Source organism: Octopus sinensis, linkage group LG5 (genome assembly GCF_006345805.1).
Source record: "Octopus sinensis linkage group LG5, ASM634580v1, whole genome shotgun sequence".
NCBI classification, from domain to species: Eukaryota; Metazoa; Mollusca; class Cephalopoda; order Octopoda; family Octopodidae; genus Octopus; species Octopus sinensis.
This window is the reverse complement of record NC_043001.1, coordinates 31449440-31467672: the sequence shown is the minus strand read 5'-3', so window position 1 is coordinate 31467672 and position 18233 is coordinate 31449440. Positions and strand designations below refer to the sequence as shown.

Here is an 18233-nt window from a genome sequence, read left to right as displayed (position 1 = left end):
TTGAAGGAGGATAAATAAAACAGGGTTTATAAACCAGGTGATATTTCGGCTCTCTCTCTCTCTCTCTCTCTCTCTCTCTCTCTCTCTCTCTCTCTCTCTCTCTCTCTCTCTCTCTCTCTCTCTCTCTCTCTCTGCCTTTCCTACCGTAACAACATAATGGCATCTGCTTCTTGGAGCTGGCTGGTCCCACTCATCTCTCTTCCTCTCACCACTCGAGTTGTGTCCAACGCTCCACGCTCAGATCCTACATAAGTGTTTCCTTTCCAGAAAGTCGATTCTCTGTTATTCCCTCCTTGTTCATTCATACCTTACCTGAACGTGTTAACTTGTAACGGAACATAAAGCTCGCTGAAACTGCGAAATTCATTGGCATTGCGCTTTCTTTCCCGACCCAGAAAGTTAAGATTAAAAATCTACTTGATTGTCTCCATCACCTGATAAACTGTTTTAAATGAGCAAGAAACGAATAACATTTGTTAGTTTGAATACTCAATATATATTTGCAAAGGTGTAACCAGATAAAAGACGAACAGAGTGCGTGCAAGTTGTACGACTTTGTTAGAGTTAGAATTAGAGATTTGTCTCTAACTCAAACTCAGCCACTTCTTTTCTCAAAAGTCGGTAAGTAGCTTGCTTATGAACCACATGGTTCCGGGTTCAGTCCCACTGCGTGGAACCTTGGGCAAGTGCCTTCTACTATAGGTCGGGCCGACCAAAGCCTTGTGAGTGGATTTGGTAGACAGAAACTGAAAGAAGCCCGTCGTATATATGTGTATATGTGTGTGTTTGTGTATATATATATATGTGTGTGTTTGTGTATCTATGTTTGTCCCCCCAACATCGCTTGACAACCAATGCTGGTGCGTTTACGTCCCCGTAACTTAACGGTTCGGCAAAAGACACCGATAGAGTAAGTACTAGGCTGACAAAGAATAAGTCCTGGGGTCGATTTGCTCGACTAAAGGCGGTGCTCCAGCATGGCCACAGTCAAATGACTGAAACAAGTAAAAGAGTAAGATCCAGAAACGTCGTAAAGCACCAACACAAACGTTCTACACCGGCATTAGATCACTTGTTCGACGACGGTTCACAACATTTGAAGTGTACGTGTAAATGCGAAGCGTGATGGTTGGGTGCGGCGGTTTGGCCATTGGCTGACTGGACAGTGAACCTATTTAGGTGACATTTATTTTTAGCATTGGAGGGAAACGCACTGAATTATACACATTCAGATAGACAGACAGACAGATAGAGGAATATATTTTTTTATTAGCCACGCAGGGCTGAACACAGAAGGGACAAAATACAAAGTAGAGCTTTTCTTTTTGGGAAGAAGAGAAGAAAAAAAAGGTCGAATTCCGATCAAAAGGGATCGTGAAAAGAAAAAGAAAAAGAAGTGGGGCCAATCAAAAGAGATCGTGTATCACAGAAATGTCAATGTAAAAAGGGAAAAACAGATTAGGTTTGTCTGTAGATAGAAAAGCCTAGATAGATAGATAGACAGACAGACAAATAAAAGGAGAGAGAAAAAAATTACAGTTTATTAATAGAACATGATTGACATAAACACTGAACATCTTCTCATACGCATTAACTGGCACTCTGTCGGTTACGACGATGAGTGTTCCAGTTGATCAAGTGACTGACCACTCTACAGACACGGGTAACCTTAACGTAGTTTTCATGGAGATTCAGTGGGACACAAAATGTGAGAAGGCCGGTCCCTTTGAATTACAGGTACAACTCATTTTTGCCAGCTGAGTGGACTGGAGCAACGTGAAATAAACCATCTTGCTCAAGGATACCACTCGCCGCCGGGAGTCGAACTCACGACCTTACGACCGTTAACTGAATACCCTTGCCATCGGCCACGCGCCATCTCATACACATACAGAGAAATATACTGACACACATAAATAAGGAGAGAGAAAGGGGAAAGGAGAAAGATGGAAACGTTAAAACGCCCGATGTCAAATAAGTCAACGTCGTATCAGCGGCGTCAAAACGACTGTGCCAAAGCGTTTCATGCTAGGTTAGATAAAACCAACTCGAATTTACTGCCAAAATATTAGTCGATCACGAGAGTTTAGAAAATATTTTTGTTTAGTTGCGACGGTTCATGCCATGGAGATATTTACAAAGTCAGAAAACAGCACAGCTCCCATGACTTTCGGAAACATTTTTTCACGCTGAGAGTTGCTGAAGCATGGAACAAACTGCCGGCATCAGTCGTTAGTTATTGGAGCACCACATCCTTCAAAACTTCCATGCTTTCTGAGATTCACCAACACTACACCTGATTTTCTCCCCTCCATACACACGCAAGCATGTATCTGACCCATACACTGTTCGCTTTCCAGACATTTGTACATTACTGCATATACTTTATACGCACTTTTTGACAAGTTGTGATGCACCTGAGCACTGTATACAATAATTTCATTATTATTATTACTCATTCACAATGTCTTTAGTATATTCTATCCGAATCTAAGAACAGAATTTCTTTTGCTATGAATATGGTACAAGCTCAAAAATCTACTACAAGCACAAGGCCCGAAATTTGTGGGAAGTGGGATAGTCGATCACATCGACTCCACTACTCAACTAGCACTTATTTTATCGACCCCAAAAGGATGAAAGGCAAAGTCGACTCCGGCAGAATTTGAACTCAAAACGGTTGAAATACCGCTAAGCATTTGTTCGGTGTGCTAACGATTCTGCTAGCAATTATTCCGATACTACTTTCCTAATAACGTTCTAACATTGGAATAACCCATGTAGTAGTAGTAGTAGTAGTTGTTATAATTTTGAGGGGAGGGAGTCTACACCACTAACCTCAGTACTTGATTAGTATTCTATTTTATTGACCCCCGAAAGGGTGCAAGACGAAGTTGAGCCCTGCAAGATTTGAACTCAGAAAGTGAAGACCCAAAGGAAAACATCGCAAGGCATTTTGTCTGACTCTTTAATGATTCTACGCGTAGTTGTGCAACATTCTTAGAGTAGATTACTGAAGTCAGAAGGGGTTCTGAGACCTATATAACTGCCATTGGCAAAGTAACCTCCCCCTTTACACACACACACATACATCATATTGGGTCTAACATTTTCTAAGGGCTCCATCATTCCCTGAACTTAGTTTTTAAAATTTATCTGTGCTACTAAAGAGGACGCCTTATAAGGCCACGGTAAACCGATTTTCTGGCTGCTTCCTTTTCTAACACTTATGTTCTTAAACGGTCAATTACCTACTTACCATTTTCTCTTCTCATTATATTTGAATCTTCACATCCACGTACGGAATCATTAGTGGTTTGCGCAAACATTTACAAAAAAAATTGTTTGGCTAGATATATATTTTAGTGAATACTAGTGTGAAATAGAAATCAACTGTTGATGTGGATCATACAAAGTTTTGCCATTTAGATTATTAAAAAACCCTTGTGGTTTTTTTTTTAATTAAAAGAATCTTGTACTGAAATTATGTATTATTCTGTTTTTAATGGTTGTTATAAATCTTCCCTAACAGAAAGTTAATCTGATGCAGTAATTTTAAGTTACATAGGTAAATAATCAAACTCAGTCTCCTTTAGATGACTTTGTCATAACTTCTAGATTTGATGAAGTTAGGATCTAAGCATCGAATGTAAGAAAATAAGCGAAAGGCATTGTTCCGAAAGTTACTGCATGTGCACTCGTAGACCTGTATGGCAGGCAGGTTTATAGAGGTGGCGGTGAAGTAAGTAGCTCTGCTTTATTGGATAAATTTTCAGACATCTACGCTAGCATTTCGCTATTTGAATGTGGTAAATGCCGTGTGGAACTAGAAACATATTTCCACACTTCCCTTCCCAAAATACAGATTTCATAGTCGAAGAATTGAATGAAGGCACTAATTAAGCTATATATCAATTGTGTAGATAATTTGCATATAGCTATTTCTTCCACGTCTAACATAAACACAGTAGTATTATAAGTTCTTCCTTTTGTGTGTGTATAAAACGACAGCAACAACAGATCACATTATGTTTCTAAACCTTATGAGATGCTTAAATAAAAATTACCAAAGTGGAATGAATTATTTTGCCGCGCGGAAGAAAAGTTTAACATTCCAGATAGATCTGTTTTTTTTTTTTTTGTTTTTTAGAGAATTTGTAAGTTAACTCTCTCCGGGGAAGGAAGGGTCCATCACAGCAAATTAATATATTCCACTTAGTAAACTTTTTGAATTTAGTATTTGAAGATGATAGACCATCAGTAGAATTTTTTTTCAAGTTTATACCTATTTATTTTAATGGCTCTGTTAGAAGAGAAACATCGATGTTCATGATCTTTCTCGAAGTTACTGACGCTAGTGGTTTTATCCGCGAAGACCTGACCTGTAAGGACATTACTAAAAGCGCCCAAGGATCAGGTGATGGCGTTAAACCGATGAGCGGAAAAAATGCTACAGGTTTAATATGCTACGGAAAAAATACCACGTGTTAAATAGAGTGTGGTTATTGTCAAAGGATTTAAATATGGCAGGTGTGTGTGTGTGTATTTTAAGTAATACCGTTCGCACATTTCGGAGTGGTTAAGAATTGTTTCTACCATTTTCCCGACTCTGCATCTTTATGACTGACGTGCAGCACCACCCGAATTTTTGCATGTATCATCGGAAAACTTTCGGAACCGAAAGCTTAATTTCGACCCGGGCATTTACTGTAGCATTTTCTCCGGTATTCGTTAAATCGAACGATTTCCTTTTATTTGATCGGTTTACTTATAAAATAAATTGTCTATGACATTAGTAAAGTATGTCTGATATATTTAAAAACATTATTTTCTCTGGAAATATCCACATTATGTGCCGCTAAATACGGACTAAGTCATAGCTACAAATATATGAAGCTACAAGCTCAATATTTTCTTATTGAATTTCCCGCCATTTCAGTAAGAAAACTAGAGAACTTTATCGGATTTCAACATTTGTGTGAATGATACTGCAATATTATGCATTCTCAAATCAGAAATAAAAGTATTTTTTCTAAGATTACATTTTAAAACGTATACGTTATTGGATAACGAAAAATCGTTGGAAGAATCAAACGTGCAACATGCCAGTCATATTTTAAGAAGACAAGTATATTTTCGAAAAACTTTTCAAAACTGGAAATTAACATATAAAATAAATAACCATTCTTTAATACAACAAAATTAAGTTATTTCGCTTCGTTGTCCAAATTTGCCAAATTACAAACCTAAGTAGTTTCTATTCGCTTGGCTACCCATCATTCCCCAGACTTTAATTTCTAACAAATAGTTTAGATGTAACGTGACTAATAGCAAAATTACATGTAAATATAATTGCTTAAATTAATAATATCAAACCAATCAACTGTCGTTTAGTATAAACTCTCACACACAGTAAATAAACGGAAGACTAAATCAGTAATTAAGATTTTTCTAAGAAACCGCCACCTTGTCATTTAAGTATTTCGCGCTAAAGTCAAAAGTCCCGGGTTATCTCCCTGTATCATCACATCGTCTCCTGACAACAAGCACCATAATTTCTTTTGTGAGTATTTTTCACAACCTTCCTATTATTATGCTGTACACACTTTAAATTCTACTTCGTTAACTCTTTATTTATAAGCAGAATCTTCGACATCATCCTTGCGATTCACTGTCCTAAATATATTTGTTATGTATTCATCCTGAAGCTTTATAGTCGAAGCTTTTGTTCATATGGTGTTCATATTCGCAATGTATTTTCTCTAATTTTCTTTGTATACATCTGTAGTTATACAATTTTAGAAGCGTTCTTTTACATTTTATTTCTCATTTCATTATATTTCGAGATGTAGACGTGAAACAGCGCCTCGTATCTTTTATAATATTTCCTTTTACGTGCGATCTTAGAATAACGTATTTCACTAGTTAACGCCATTACTTGCATATCTTTACTTTCATTTGACTTCCATCTAGAATATCTGAACCAGTCTTGTAGCTCACAATATATTTACTTTATAGGTAGCTCCTGGGTAAAATAGCAAGCCGTACGATATGCCTCGGACACCACAATGGTTTAAAACTAGTGTTATCCCTCTCGATCATGCTAACAACAGAGTAGACTAGTGATATTGGTAGACAGGTTTTTCGCAACAACCTGCTTCTGTTGATCTTGGAATTTATTTCTTCTCTTTTCTCTTGTTTATCTAGCTCAAGAGTACACCAATCTCTCTTCCTTTCCCATATATATATGAAAGAAGAAAGGTGTTCAGAATGCTAGATGGTTGTAAAATATATATATTTACTTACAAGCGCTAATATGAAGAAATAATATGTGATATGTAAATAAATATATATTTTTACAACCATCCAGCATTCTGAACACCTTTTTTCTTTCATATGTATTAAATCTGTACATCACCCCCAATACTTCTAACATATATGTATGTATATATATATATGGTGTGTGGGTCGCTTATATATAATCTGTGTGCGTGCTTTATTTTTCAGAATAGATTTTCTTCGAAAATAGCTACACGTTTTGTTTTTTTTTAACTAAAAGAGGCCTTGAATTCTGTAATCATCGACGAAACTTTTTCGTTTCAGATATCCCATGTTCCACAAGTTGTCATACCTTCACATTCACCCACCCGATGTGATATTCGTCCTATATTCATCATTCCCTAATTTAGACACCTTGTTCCCTGTCTCATGTTATCACACAACACTTCCCTTACTTACATCCTTTCTTAACCGAAATATCTAGGCTGTACTAATTTTGGACTTGCTTCTGTCTTACTTTGGTATTTATATTTTCTTTATACTCCGACAGTAAAAATAATGATAAATTAAAAATCTGAAATATTTTAGATTTTGCAGGTTTTAGAAATCACAAATTTTTACGCTTTAGGTATAAAGGAAAATAGATAGATGTGAAGTTGTGAAATACATGATTTCCCGCAGAATACTAATGGCGTAGGTTGTTCCTGTAGGAGGACGAAACCACTAGCGTTGCCCGCCACAATGGTTCAAATCACAAGCTCTGCTTGTACCAGGGGAAACCTCTATTTACACACATAATATATCTGCCCGCCTGTTTATTTATTGCTCACTTAATTTGAATGCGTGTCGACACACGCGCACCAGTTTCGCATTTCTTATGATACTATTTTCATAAACAGCTGCTTTATCCAGATCAAATTAGAAGGAAGTTTTCTGTCTTTGCTCTGTGACATATCTAGATATAAATCACGATAAAAGAGGAATTTGGACGATCACTTGACATAAAACTTCGATATCTTTTCTTTAATATAAAAAAAAAAAGATTTGAACTCTGGTTTTTCCTTTCGTTTTCTAAGCTTCTTCATGACCATATCGCATTTACAAGTTGTCAACAAACTACACTTTATAATCTCGTTTCTTATATGGACACAATACATTTTTTTTCTGTGTATTTTTTCTAGCGGGAATGTGTGACATCTCTGCCTTTCGTAACTATTTCCAGCGAAGTAGTCTGTATTTTGATCAAATTTGAAAAGATTTTGTACAATATCTATTTTCATTATGATGGAGTGTTTTGGTTGAAATGGAAACACTTTAAACGCAAGTTTAGAGTTCAGAGTCGATCTAAGGCAGGTTCGCATAAAAAATGTTGACAAATATAACTCCAAGAAATCGGTCAAATTGTGCTGTACTTTAAATCGTTTTTATTCTGTCGTGCTTGCTAAGCCTAGTAAAATTGTTTTAGAAAATAAGTCTTGGGCGTAACTTCGGTATAGGTACCGCAAGTTCCGGATACATTTCAAGAAAGTGTTTTTTTTAAATATATATATATGGGGGGTTAAGGGTGGGAGAAAAGGGTTTCTGTTATCTTCAGAAATGTAAACAAAGCCACACCCGGTACTTACGGTATCTATACCGAATGATCGCCTAAGTCTTGATTTGAAAAACATTTTTTAGGAACTGAAATCATCTACGTAGTACCCATGCACACAAGCGTGTGTATGTCCTCGAACAGTACCCATTCCTGACAGCTAGGTGACGCAAGGCAATGTAAAATAAATTGTTCTGGAGTGAATTTGATCTGGCATGTTTTAATTTGGATAAATTCTCCCTAGTCTCCTTACTTCACATTATAGAAGCTAGACATGAGCAGGTGAAGATTGCAGAGGGTTGATGTTTTGGGCATAAATGGTTAGTACAGGACTGAAAGGGTTGAACACATCAGGAATGTTGAAAGACAGAAAGATGATCAGTGAAGGTATGAGACCTGCTAGTTCTAAGGAACAGAGGCTAATGTAATAGTGGTAGAACAGAGTAGACAGCACACTTGTGAGCCAGAGGCTGGAGTGTGTCCATTATGATTAAAATCAAATTAGTTGAGTGGCCCTTGTCAAGATATAGTCAATGATGTCTGTATGTGTAGCAACAGCACTGTCTTGGGTGTAGGGACAGTACTCTATTGTGGGCTTAATTGAACATTGTAGTAGGTTTAAGATTGAGAATTTGCTGTTCCTTTTGTGCATTCAGGTTGACAAAGATTTCTGGTGACTTCCTTCACAAGTCCTACATGCTTGTCATGGAATTTTCCTAGTAGAATATAAAGATAACATCTTATTGTCTCCCTTTTATTTGTTTCAGTCATTTGACTGCGGCCATGCTGGAGCACCACCTCACTTTGGTGGGGTTTTTTTTATATAAGATACTAATTTGTCAGCTGTTTCAGAAACAAATTTGAAGTATTGGTGAACATTTAATGATCTTGGAGAGCATAAAGATTAAAGTTGTAGTTGAGGAACAGTTAGCTGACATGGAGGACTGGAAGCTGTCTAAATATTGGAAAAATAGTTATCTGTATCATGATAATTTGCTCCAGGTATTGAAATGGCTGCTGCTCACTGCTTTGTGAATACTGTAAAGGCTGTAAGATGTGACATGGACTGCAGCAACTGAGTCTACAAAGCCGTGGCCAGCAGGAAGGGACATACCATGCAGGTGTGTTCTGATTGCATCCACATGCCAGAATTCATCCCCACATCTTTGACCAGGGGTTCAGGCTCAGTTCAAATGGCTATGTGGAGCTGTGTGCGTGGTATAACCATACCCCACACACCAAGCTGGGTACCAAGATCAAGATGTTTGAAGATCTTCATCTTTGACCAGGGGTTCAGGCTCAGTTCAAATGGCTATGTGGAGCTGTGTGCGTGGTATAACCATACCCCACACACCAAGCTGGGTACCAAGATCAAGATGTTTGAAGATCTTCATCTTTGACCAGGGGTTCAGGCTCAGTTCAAATGGCTATGTGGAGCTGTGTGCGTGGTATAACCATACCCCACACACCAAGCTGGGTACCAAGATCAAGATGTTTGAAGATCTTCAGCTTTGACCAGGGCTCCAGGCTCAGTTCAAATGGCTATGTGGAGCTGTGTGCGTGGTATAACCATACCCCACACACCAAGCTGGGTACCAAGATCAAGATGTTTGAAGATCTTCCCAGGGATGCAATGAGGAATTCATGTGCCAGGTTCCAGAGCCATCTTGAAGCTGTGGTGCAAACTAAGAGTGGCTACTTTGAGTACTGTTATCTTCCAGTCATAATCTAGTTGATATTTTTTGATTTAAAAAGAAAAAAACCTCCTATTATTGGATGGGATATTGTGTTTTCTTTTCCTTTTATACAAATTGTCAAGTTTAGCCCAAACCCCCTGCTTGACTGCTAAGAATTCAAAGGGCTAGAACAATGTTGCCAATTGGATTGCTACTTCATTTCATCACTCCTGAAAGGATGAAAATCAAAATTGATTTTGGCAGGATTTGAACTCAATGGGCCAGAACAAATATTGCAAGGTATCCTTTTGTCTAATGTTGTAGCAATTCTGCAAATTCACAACTTTCATATTGCCTTTACATGGGGAAAATTACAAGAATGGCTTAAAAAAAGAAACATTTTTGTTTCTGAAGACAAAAATTGCATTGATGATTAAATGAAAATGGTTGGCTAATTAATTTCTATATATTGAGCATAAACATCAAATAATTATTTTTTACCTTTTTTTTTGTCTGTATTCTATTGTACCAATGTTTATGATTACATTTATAACCTCATTGCTATGAAATATTATATCTTATTAAAAATATTTTTGAAATTGCAGATTTATCAAAATGCCACCCAAAAAAACCTCCAGCATCGTTCCGGTTAACCCTCGGTTTCTTGATCTGCCATGTGAATGGCAAGAGTGCCAGTTTGTCACTAACGAGATGGAGAAATTCATCAAACACCTCTCTGAACACCTCACCACTTTACTAAGTAGTGTAACTCCTCCAGAACAAGGTCAGTATAGAGTAGATTCTAATTAATAAACTTGTAGAAATAGCAGAGCACTCTACAGATGTCTTCACAGTATTTAGTCTTGAAATTATTTTTATCCTGTGCAAGTTGCTGTTCATCTTTCAAGGTGAATAATGCAGTACTAGTAATGTACTTTGGCTGATTCTGTTAAATGTGCCTCTTGACTATATTAGCACTGTTTAGTGAAAAGAAGTTAATACTAGGAGTGGCTGTGTGGTAAGTAGCTTGCTTATGAACCACATGGTTCTGGGTTCTGGGCAAGTGTCTTCTACTATAGTCTCAGGCCGACCAAAGTCTTGTGAGTGGATTTGGTAGACGGAAACTGAAAGAAGCCCGTCGTATTTATGTATACACATATATGTTTGTGTCTGTGTTTGTCCCTCCCAACATCGCTTGACAACCGATGCTGGTGTGTTTACGTCCCCGTAACTTAGCGGTTCGGCTAAAGAGACCGATAGAATAAGTACTAGGCTTACAAAGAATAAGTCCTGGGGTCGATTTGCTCGACTAAAGGCGGTGCTCCAGCATGGCCGCAGTCAAATGATGAAACCAGTAAAAGAGTACTAGTGCTAATAAAACAATGGTTAGAAAGGAAATGGATACATGCATTTGATCCTCTTTGGTTTTATTCTTCCCTTTGTTAACCAAGTAATAAACATTTTTGCTGTTATTCTGAGTGTCGCAGTAGTTTTTAAGGCTTTCCTAGAATTGGAAATATGATTAAATAGTTTAGGCTAGTGTTATGAATTATTACTGCTGCTAATCCAGATGATGAGGGATGTTTACACTTGTGTTTCATATGCTGAAATTGAATGTTTTTATGTGAATAAGACAGTTGATTCTCAGTATTACCTAAAAATAGGAGGGCCTCTCCGAACTCTCAGGTCCGCAGGTGGTCAGTCTGCGCAGATGGAACCGCGAATGGCTCGCTATCTCCAGTGACCTCGCACAGGATCGTCGAGCGTGGGCCGCCATGGTTCGTGATGCCATCCGGACCAGAGTAGAAGCCGGCTCAACCCGCCCTGGGTGAACGCCTTCACAAGTACAAGTAAGTAATTACCTAAAAAGAAAGAGGTTTGGTTAATGAACAGGGTAAAAATAAGAGAAATCTGAAGCAGCACATACTGTTGACATCGACTAAATAAACAGCTTGCATTCTTGCTCAAAAGTTTTTCATATGTTGATGTAAATAAATTCCAGTTTTTTTTTTTAAATAAATTTTTCTCTCTTTCTAGTGCTTGGCTGCTTCAACTGTAAATGGCGAAACTGTGATGTTGCTGTTATTGGACATATATCAGACTACACACGACATGTTTTCTTCCATGCATTCCACACAAAGATTAAATGTATTGGTAGCATGTTAGTAAAAAACCTTGAATTACATGCATGCACACTAGATGGCCAGAGCTGTAACTTAATACCAGATTTACCTGAATGCCTACAATGTGGATGGACTCATTGTGGGGTAAGCTCTCAATATTGTTCATATTTTAATAAATTGAAGCATTTTATATTTTAATGTAATCAAAGTTATTGTTTGGTGTAGTTATGTCATTTTCTTTTTATGATGTCGATTTATTTATTCAAATGCTCCCCAAATTCATTAAAAAGAGTGGAATATTTATGTGGCTTAAAAAATTGATTTGTACATGAGATGGCTAATTCAAACACATTTTAAATATGAAATGAAAACACTCATTTTTATTGGAAAATATAGGTAAAATATAAATGTGCAAGTATGGCTGTGTGGTAAGAAGTTAGCTTCCAAATCACGAGGTTCTGGGCTCAGTCCTATAGTGTGATACCTTAGGGAGGTGTCTTCTATAGCTTCAGGCAGGCCAAACCCTTCTGTGTGGATTTAATAAATGGTAACTGAAAGAAGCCTGTCTTTGTGTCTGTGCTTGTTTCCCTCCCACTCCTAGAGTTATTGAGGGAAAGGGACTCCTTTTGAAACTCCACCAGAGCAGTTAGCATTGTTGTGCACAATATTTAACTGATCTTGACTTTGCTGACCATCTTGCCTTGATATCCCATTGTATTAAAGATGCAGAATCTTTGTTACAAGCACTGGAGAAAGCAGCAAACCAGGTCAGCCTTTACTGCAATGAGAGTAAGACAGTTTATCACGACCTCCTTCAAGTTAACTGAACTTAAATTGCTCAATAATATATTTAAAACATTGACGACTTCAAATATCTTATATCACACATAATAGACTCTCAAAAGGACTTTCGCATCCGCAAAGTTCTTGCTTGGGGTGCATGTAACAGACTTGATAAGATCTGATACTTGAACCTTCCACCCATGTTAAAAGTTAGAATATTTAGGACATTGATTGAATTGGTCCTTCTCTATGGATCATAGACCTGGACCTTATTGGTTCTCTTAGAAAAACAACTAGATGGAACATATACCAACCTGCTCAGAAAGATACACAACATCAGTTGGAGATCACACCCAGCACTTATTGACATCTTTGGAAATCTGATACCAATATCCTTCAAGCTAGAGCAGAAACGGCTGCAATTTGCTGGTCACTGTCATCTAACAAAGAAAGAAGCTTTCTCATCTCTGCTCCTATGGCATCGCTCTGGAAGTGTTTTCTCCAGGAAACTGACATTTCCAGATACTATATATTGGCATTCAGGACTGGATATTAGAGATCTGAACACAGCAATGCAGGACCATGTAGTGTAGAAAGGTATTGTCAATGGAGTTCCAACCAACCATAGTGGTGTCGAAGGATGATGATGATTATGGAGAATATAGAGATTTGTTACCAATACATATGTCTATTTGTTTCCCTACATTAAACTGTATTCTCATTTTAATGCTATGGATGTACTATAAAAATATTTTTGAGTAGACAGCAGCTAAAATACTATTAGGTTAGTGCCAACAAAAGTGTAGCCTTTTTGGTTGACTATTACTTGAAAAGTCGACAATTCATATCCTATTTTGTAATTGTGATCATTTATGGCTCAAATGACTTAGTCCACTCATATTGCAAAACAGAAAACATATCCTGCTGTAAGCATCAGTTGCACTGTAAAATTGAGAAATGTTTCATGAGTATAGTTTGGAGGAAGATGTGGACTTGACCTAGATACATTATATGAAAATTGTTTGTTTTTTTTTCTTCTTACTATTGCAAAATTAGGTCATAATGATTACAACATGAATATTTTTTACATTATTAACCTTTTTTTTTTTGTAGGCTGTATATGATAATCCAGAATTCTTTTATCGACATGTAGATTTTCATGCTGATAGCTTTCCAAATGGGAACAATTTAAAAGGAGGCTGTGCTTGCCAGTGGGAAGGTAATATTGATTATTTTATCTGATTAAGTCCATCAATATTTAGATTTTTTTTTTAATCTCAAAATGACAAAAAATTTCATTTGAAATATGTTATGTTCAAAACCATTTTTGATTTCTTTCTTGAACACATGCAAGAAATTTATTAAGAACAGCTTAATGACTGTTGTTCATGCCATTCTCAAAGATATTAGCGATGTGAATAAATTAAACTGCCTTAATTTGGGAATTGAAAACAATTTTTTTCATATGTTTGCTAGTTACATGTTTCTTGCCCTACAATACCAGCCACACTCGAAGCTACTTTAAAAACACTAAATTAAAATTCATTCACACAGACACACACACATTTATAATAGATCAGCCTGTGTTTATGCTGGTTAAATCAATGTTAACCTTTGTAATTTCCTTTTTTTTCTTTTGAAGTTGTAGTTTCTGAAAATAATTTTTTTTTTCTCTCTTTTTATAGGATGTGATGTTAACGTTAAAAGCAAGCATAAGCTACGTGAACACCTCAGGAGTCACACTCAACAAAAGTTAGTTGCTTGTCCGAATTGCGGTGGGCTGTTTTCAAGTCGAACAAAATTCTTTGACCATCTTGAACGGCAAAAGGATGGTAAGCTGGTGTTTACTCAGTTTTCTTGCTACAATTGAACAACTGACAGGTTAGTTCAAGCAACACACCTTCTATAGCTTAAATTTCTGTTTAAGCTATCCAGTAACTAACCATACCTTTAATTTGCTGTTTATTCATGCCTTCACTCTTCTATCACCTGTATCTTCATTGCCATAAAGTGTATTCCACATTTTCACACCACTATCAGCTGTTAAGATTAGCAAGACCATATTGGTGTTTTTGACAGAAATCCTGACAATAGATACTCTTTTTTCTTTTACTTGTTTCAGTCATTTGACTGCGGCCATGCTGGAGCACCGCCTTTAATCGAGCAACTTGACCCCAGGACTTATTCTTTTGTAAGCCTAGTACTTATTCTATCGGTCTCTTTTGCCGAACTGCTAAGTAACGGGGACATATACACACCAGCATCGGTTGTCAAGCAATGCTAGGGGGACAAACACAGACACACAAACACACACACACATACATATATACGACGGGCTTCTTTCAGTTTCCGTCTACCAAATCCACTCACAAGGCTTTGGTCGGCCCAAGGCTATAGTAGAAGACACTTGCCCAAGGTGCCACGCAGTGGGACTGAACCCGGACCCATGAGGTTGGTAAACAAGCTACTTACCACACAGCCACTCCTGCGCCTGATGGTGATGTTTTTTTAACTTTGTAAATTTAATCTTTTAGCATTCAGATTTCTCTATCAAATGTAATGCTTATTTATTCACATTGCTTTGAATTAATCATGCATTATCTTGTAACTTTGAGATTTCAATGATGTGATTACTTATTTTTAGAATGACATTGTATGGTAGGTGTGAGAGGCTGGATCTGGCCCGTTTGAACATAAAATAAGTGGAATATTTAGGCCAAATATGACTGGTTTAAATGCTAAAGGGTTAACATACAAAGTTAAATGAACCATTGGGGTCTAATACTGATCCTTGAGGTATTTTAAAGTAATACATGTTGACTTTTGCTCACCTAACTTAATTTGTTGTTGGTTTCTTAAACTCATCTAGTGAAATTCAACCCGTCTGGTCCCATACCTTTTGTTCCTCCATTTACTAATACTGTCATGCTTGGGATGCATGTAACAGACTTGATAAGATCTGACACTCAACCCTTCCACCTTCATTAAAAGTTAAAATATTTAGAACACTGAAGGAGCCGGTCCTTCTCTATCAATCAGAGACTTGGACCTTATTGGTTCTCATAGAAAAACAACTAGATGGAACATATACCAACCTGCTCAGAAAGATACACAACATCAGTTGTAATTTTCTTTTCTTTCCCCATAATCCTCATCAGTCCCCTGTTTGGTTTCTGGGCCATTGACTTCCTCTGCTAATTTTGGTCCCACACTTACAAAGAATTTAATATAATATTGAAACATTACCTCCCATATTTGTGATCTCTTCAGTAAAATATTGAGGTTAACTTGAGTTTCTAGAAATGGTTTCAAATTTTGGCAGCTGGTACTTTTTTTTATCAACCCCAAAAAGATGAAATGCAAAGTTGGCCTTGGTAGAATTTGAACTCAGAATCTAAAGCTGGAAGAAATACCAACTAAGTATTTTGTCCAGCTTGCTAATGATTCTGACATTTCCAATTTCTAATAATGCTGCACTTGTTCCATAATATCTTTTATGTTTTCATTCATCATTATTTAACATTCACTCTCCATGCTGGCATAGGTTAGACAGTTTGACTGGAGCTGATGAGCCGGAGAGTCCTTTTCAAGTTTTAGCCAACTTATTTTTATAGACTTCTTCCTTGCCTTTGTAGTTCTATACTTAGCAAATTCTCTATGTAGTGAATTTTTTTCAATAGACATTTTCTAATCCTGTTGTTGATCTAAGGACTATCTATATGTTTTTGTTTTCTTCTGCATTGTCTTATCAGACAATTTGTCCTACAATAGTTTAAGCATATTTATATACTTTGTCAGTATTTTCTCTGTGTATGCTATTCTCCCCTTTTGTGATACTATTTCATTTCTGAAAATATTCATGGATTTTTCTGTTCTCTTTCGTTTATATTTCAAATTATTGGTATCCTTAACTTGCCTATAATTACAACCACATGCCACAGAAACATGCATAATCATAGTCTACTCACTGTCTTTCATATGGTTTCAATGACTTCCGTGCTAGTGGAGTGCTAAGAGCACCATCCAAGCGGCTAACTGGCTTCCATGCTGGTGGCACATAAAAAGCACCATTCGAGCGTGATTGTTACCAGCGTCGCCTCACTGGCATTTGTGCTGGTGGCACGTGAAAAAAACATTCGAGTGAGGTCGTTGCCTGTGCTGCTGGACTGGCTCCTGTGCAGGTGGCACGTAAAAAACACCATTTGAGCATGGCCATTGCCAGTACCACCTGACCGGCCCTCGTGCCGGTGGCACGTAAAAAGCACCATTCAAGCATGATTGTTACCAGTGTTGCATTACTGGCATTTGTGCCGGTGGCACGGGAAAAAACATTCAAGTGAGGTTGTTGCCATTGCCAGTACTGCCTGACTGGCCCTCGTGCTGGTGGCATGTAAAAGCACTCACTATACTCTCGGAGTTGTTGGCATTAGGAAGGGCATCCAGCTGTAGAAAGTCTGCCAGATCAAGATTGGAGCCTGGTGCAGCCATCTGGTTCACCAGTCCTCTATGAAATCATCCAACCCATGCTAGCATGGAAAGCGGATATTATACAATGATGATGATTACCTATTAAAATAGCAGAGTACAATAATTCTGCTTGGTCGAGTGGCTTTTGTATATAAACCCATGCAATGCATTGTATCCTTAAACTCTTCAAGCAGTTTGTGCTTACGTGAATGTAATAGGTTTGCGTTGAAATAACTACAAGTAACATAATCATCAACATCATTTTAACATCCACTTTTCCATGCTTGCATTGGTCAGATAATATCTTTCTTGAAGCAAATATTTATTTTTACGAGTGGATGCCCCTTCTGTATCCAACCCTCACCTGTTTTTCCAGGTAAAGCAGTATTTTTCCCTCATCTAATGAACAATGAACATCCTGTTAATTTCATGTAGAATTGCAAACAAATAACACTGCAAGAATGTTCATTCTTTGTTAACAATCAGCTCACACATCCAGACAAGAGGAACACACAAACGCATGATGGACTTTTTCCATAAGCCACTTCTCTCTACCAAATCCCCCCTTTCCCCCTCAATCAGGGAGTCTTGTCTTGCAAGCTACTTGGCAACCTCACTTGTGATAGTGACATGAAAAAGTAGCCAGTAGACTTTGTAAAATGGTTGGCCCTCCAACTGTAGAAACCATGTCAAAATACATTGGATCTCACCGCAGTCCTCTGACCTGTTGCATCTTGTCATCCTGTTCAACTTAGGCCAGCGTAAGATATGGAAGCTTACTAATGATGATAATATATATATATGATAGAGGGAGAGAGCACACAATTAAGTTTTTCTATATAGATTTATATTCTAATATTTTAAAGCATGTCATCAACAGCTGTTGTCATGTTTTCTATCTTGTAACTGAAGTCTTTGTCCATATACAAAGTTTTCCATTCTTCTACTTTCTGTTTACTTTATTCAGTTCATATTCATTCAGCTGAGTGACTCTATTCTTCCCAAGACTGATTCATGTCTCTAATAAAACTATTATGTTGAATGGTTTCTCAAACCGACTTAAACGTTATTTGATATTTTAAGAAGTTGGCATATAAACCTTTTTTTTGCTGTTAAAGTGGATTATTGATGTTTAATGTCTTGACCTTCATGTTAAACTGAGAATTTGTGTAATACCAGCAGCTGTTGATATTGAAGAAATTATTTAATGGATTACTGTCAGTTATCAAATCCTGTGAATTACAGACTATGTATTCAAAAGTTTTCAAATCCATTTTCATATTGCATCTTTCATGTTTGCTGTCTTAATCATCT

At 37.2% G+C, this 18233-nt stretch overlaps 1 protein-coding gene across 2 annotated transcripts in view; it reads left to right on the top strand.

The window, feature by feature from the left end:
* The first annotated feature begins 3695 nt into the window (after positions 1-3695).
* LOC115211762 (histone H4 transcription factor) overlaps positions 3696-18233 on the top strand; it is a 28766-nt gene continuing 14228 nt past the window's right edge. The window contains exons 1-5 of one of the 2 annotated variants that reach the window (XM_036503302.1): positions 3696-3742; positions 10152-10330; positions 11584-11813; positions 13566-13671; positions 14138-14284. In XM_036503302.1, coding sequence (XP_036359195.1) covers positions 3711-3742; positions 10152-10330; positions 11584-11813; positions 13566-13671; positions 14138-14284 — 694 coding nt within the window. In that variant the 5' untranslated portion in view covers positions 3696-3710. Of the gene's footprint in view, positions 3743-5406; positions 5564-10151; positions 10331-11583; positions 11814-13565; positions 13672-14137; positions 14285-18233 lie in introns of those variants that run through there. The other variant, XM_029780434.2, reaches the window with a different exon arrangement.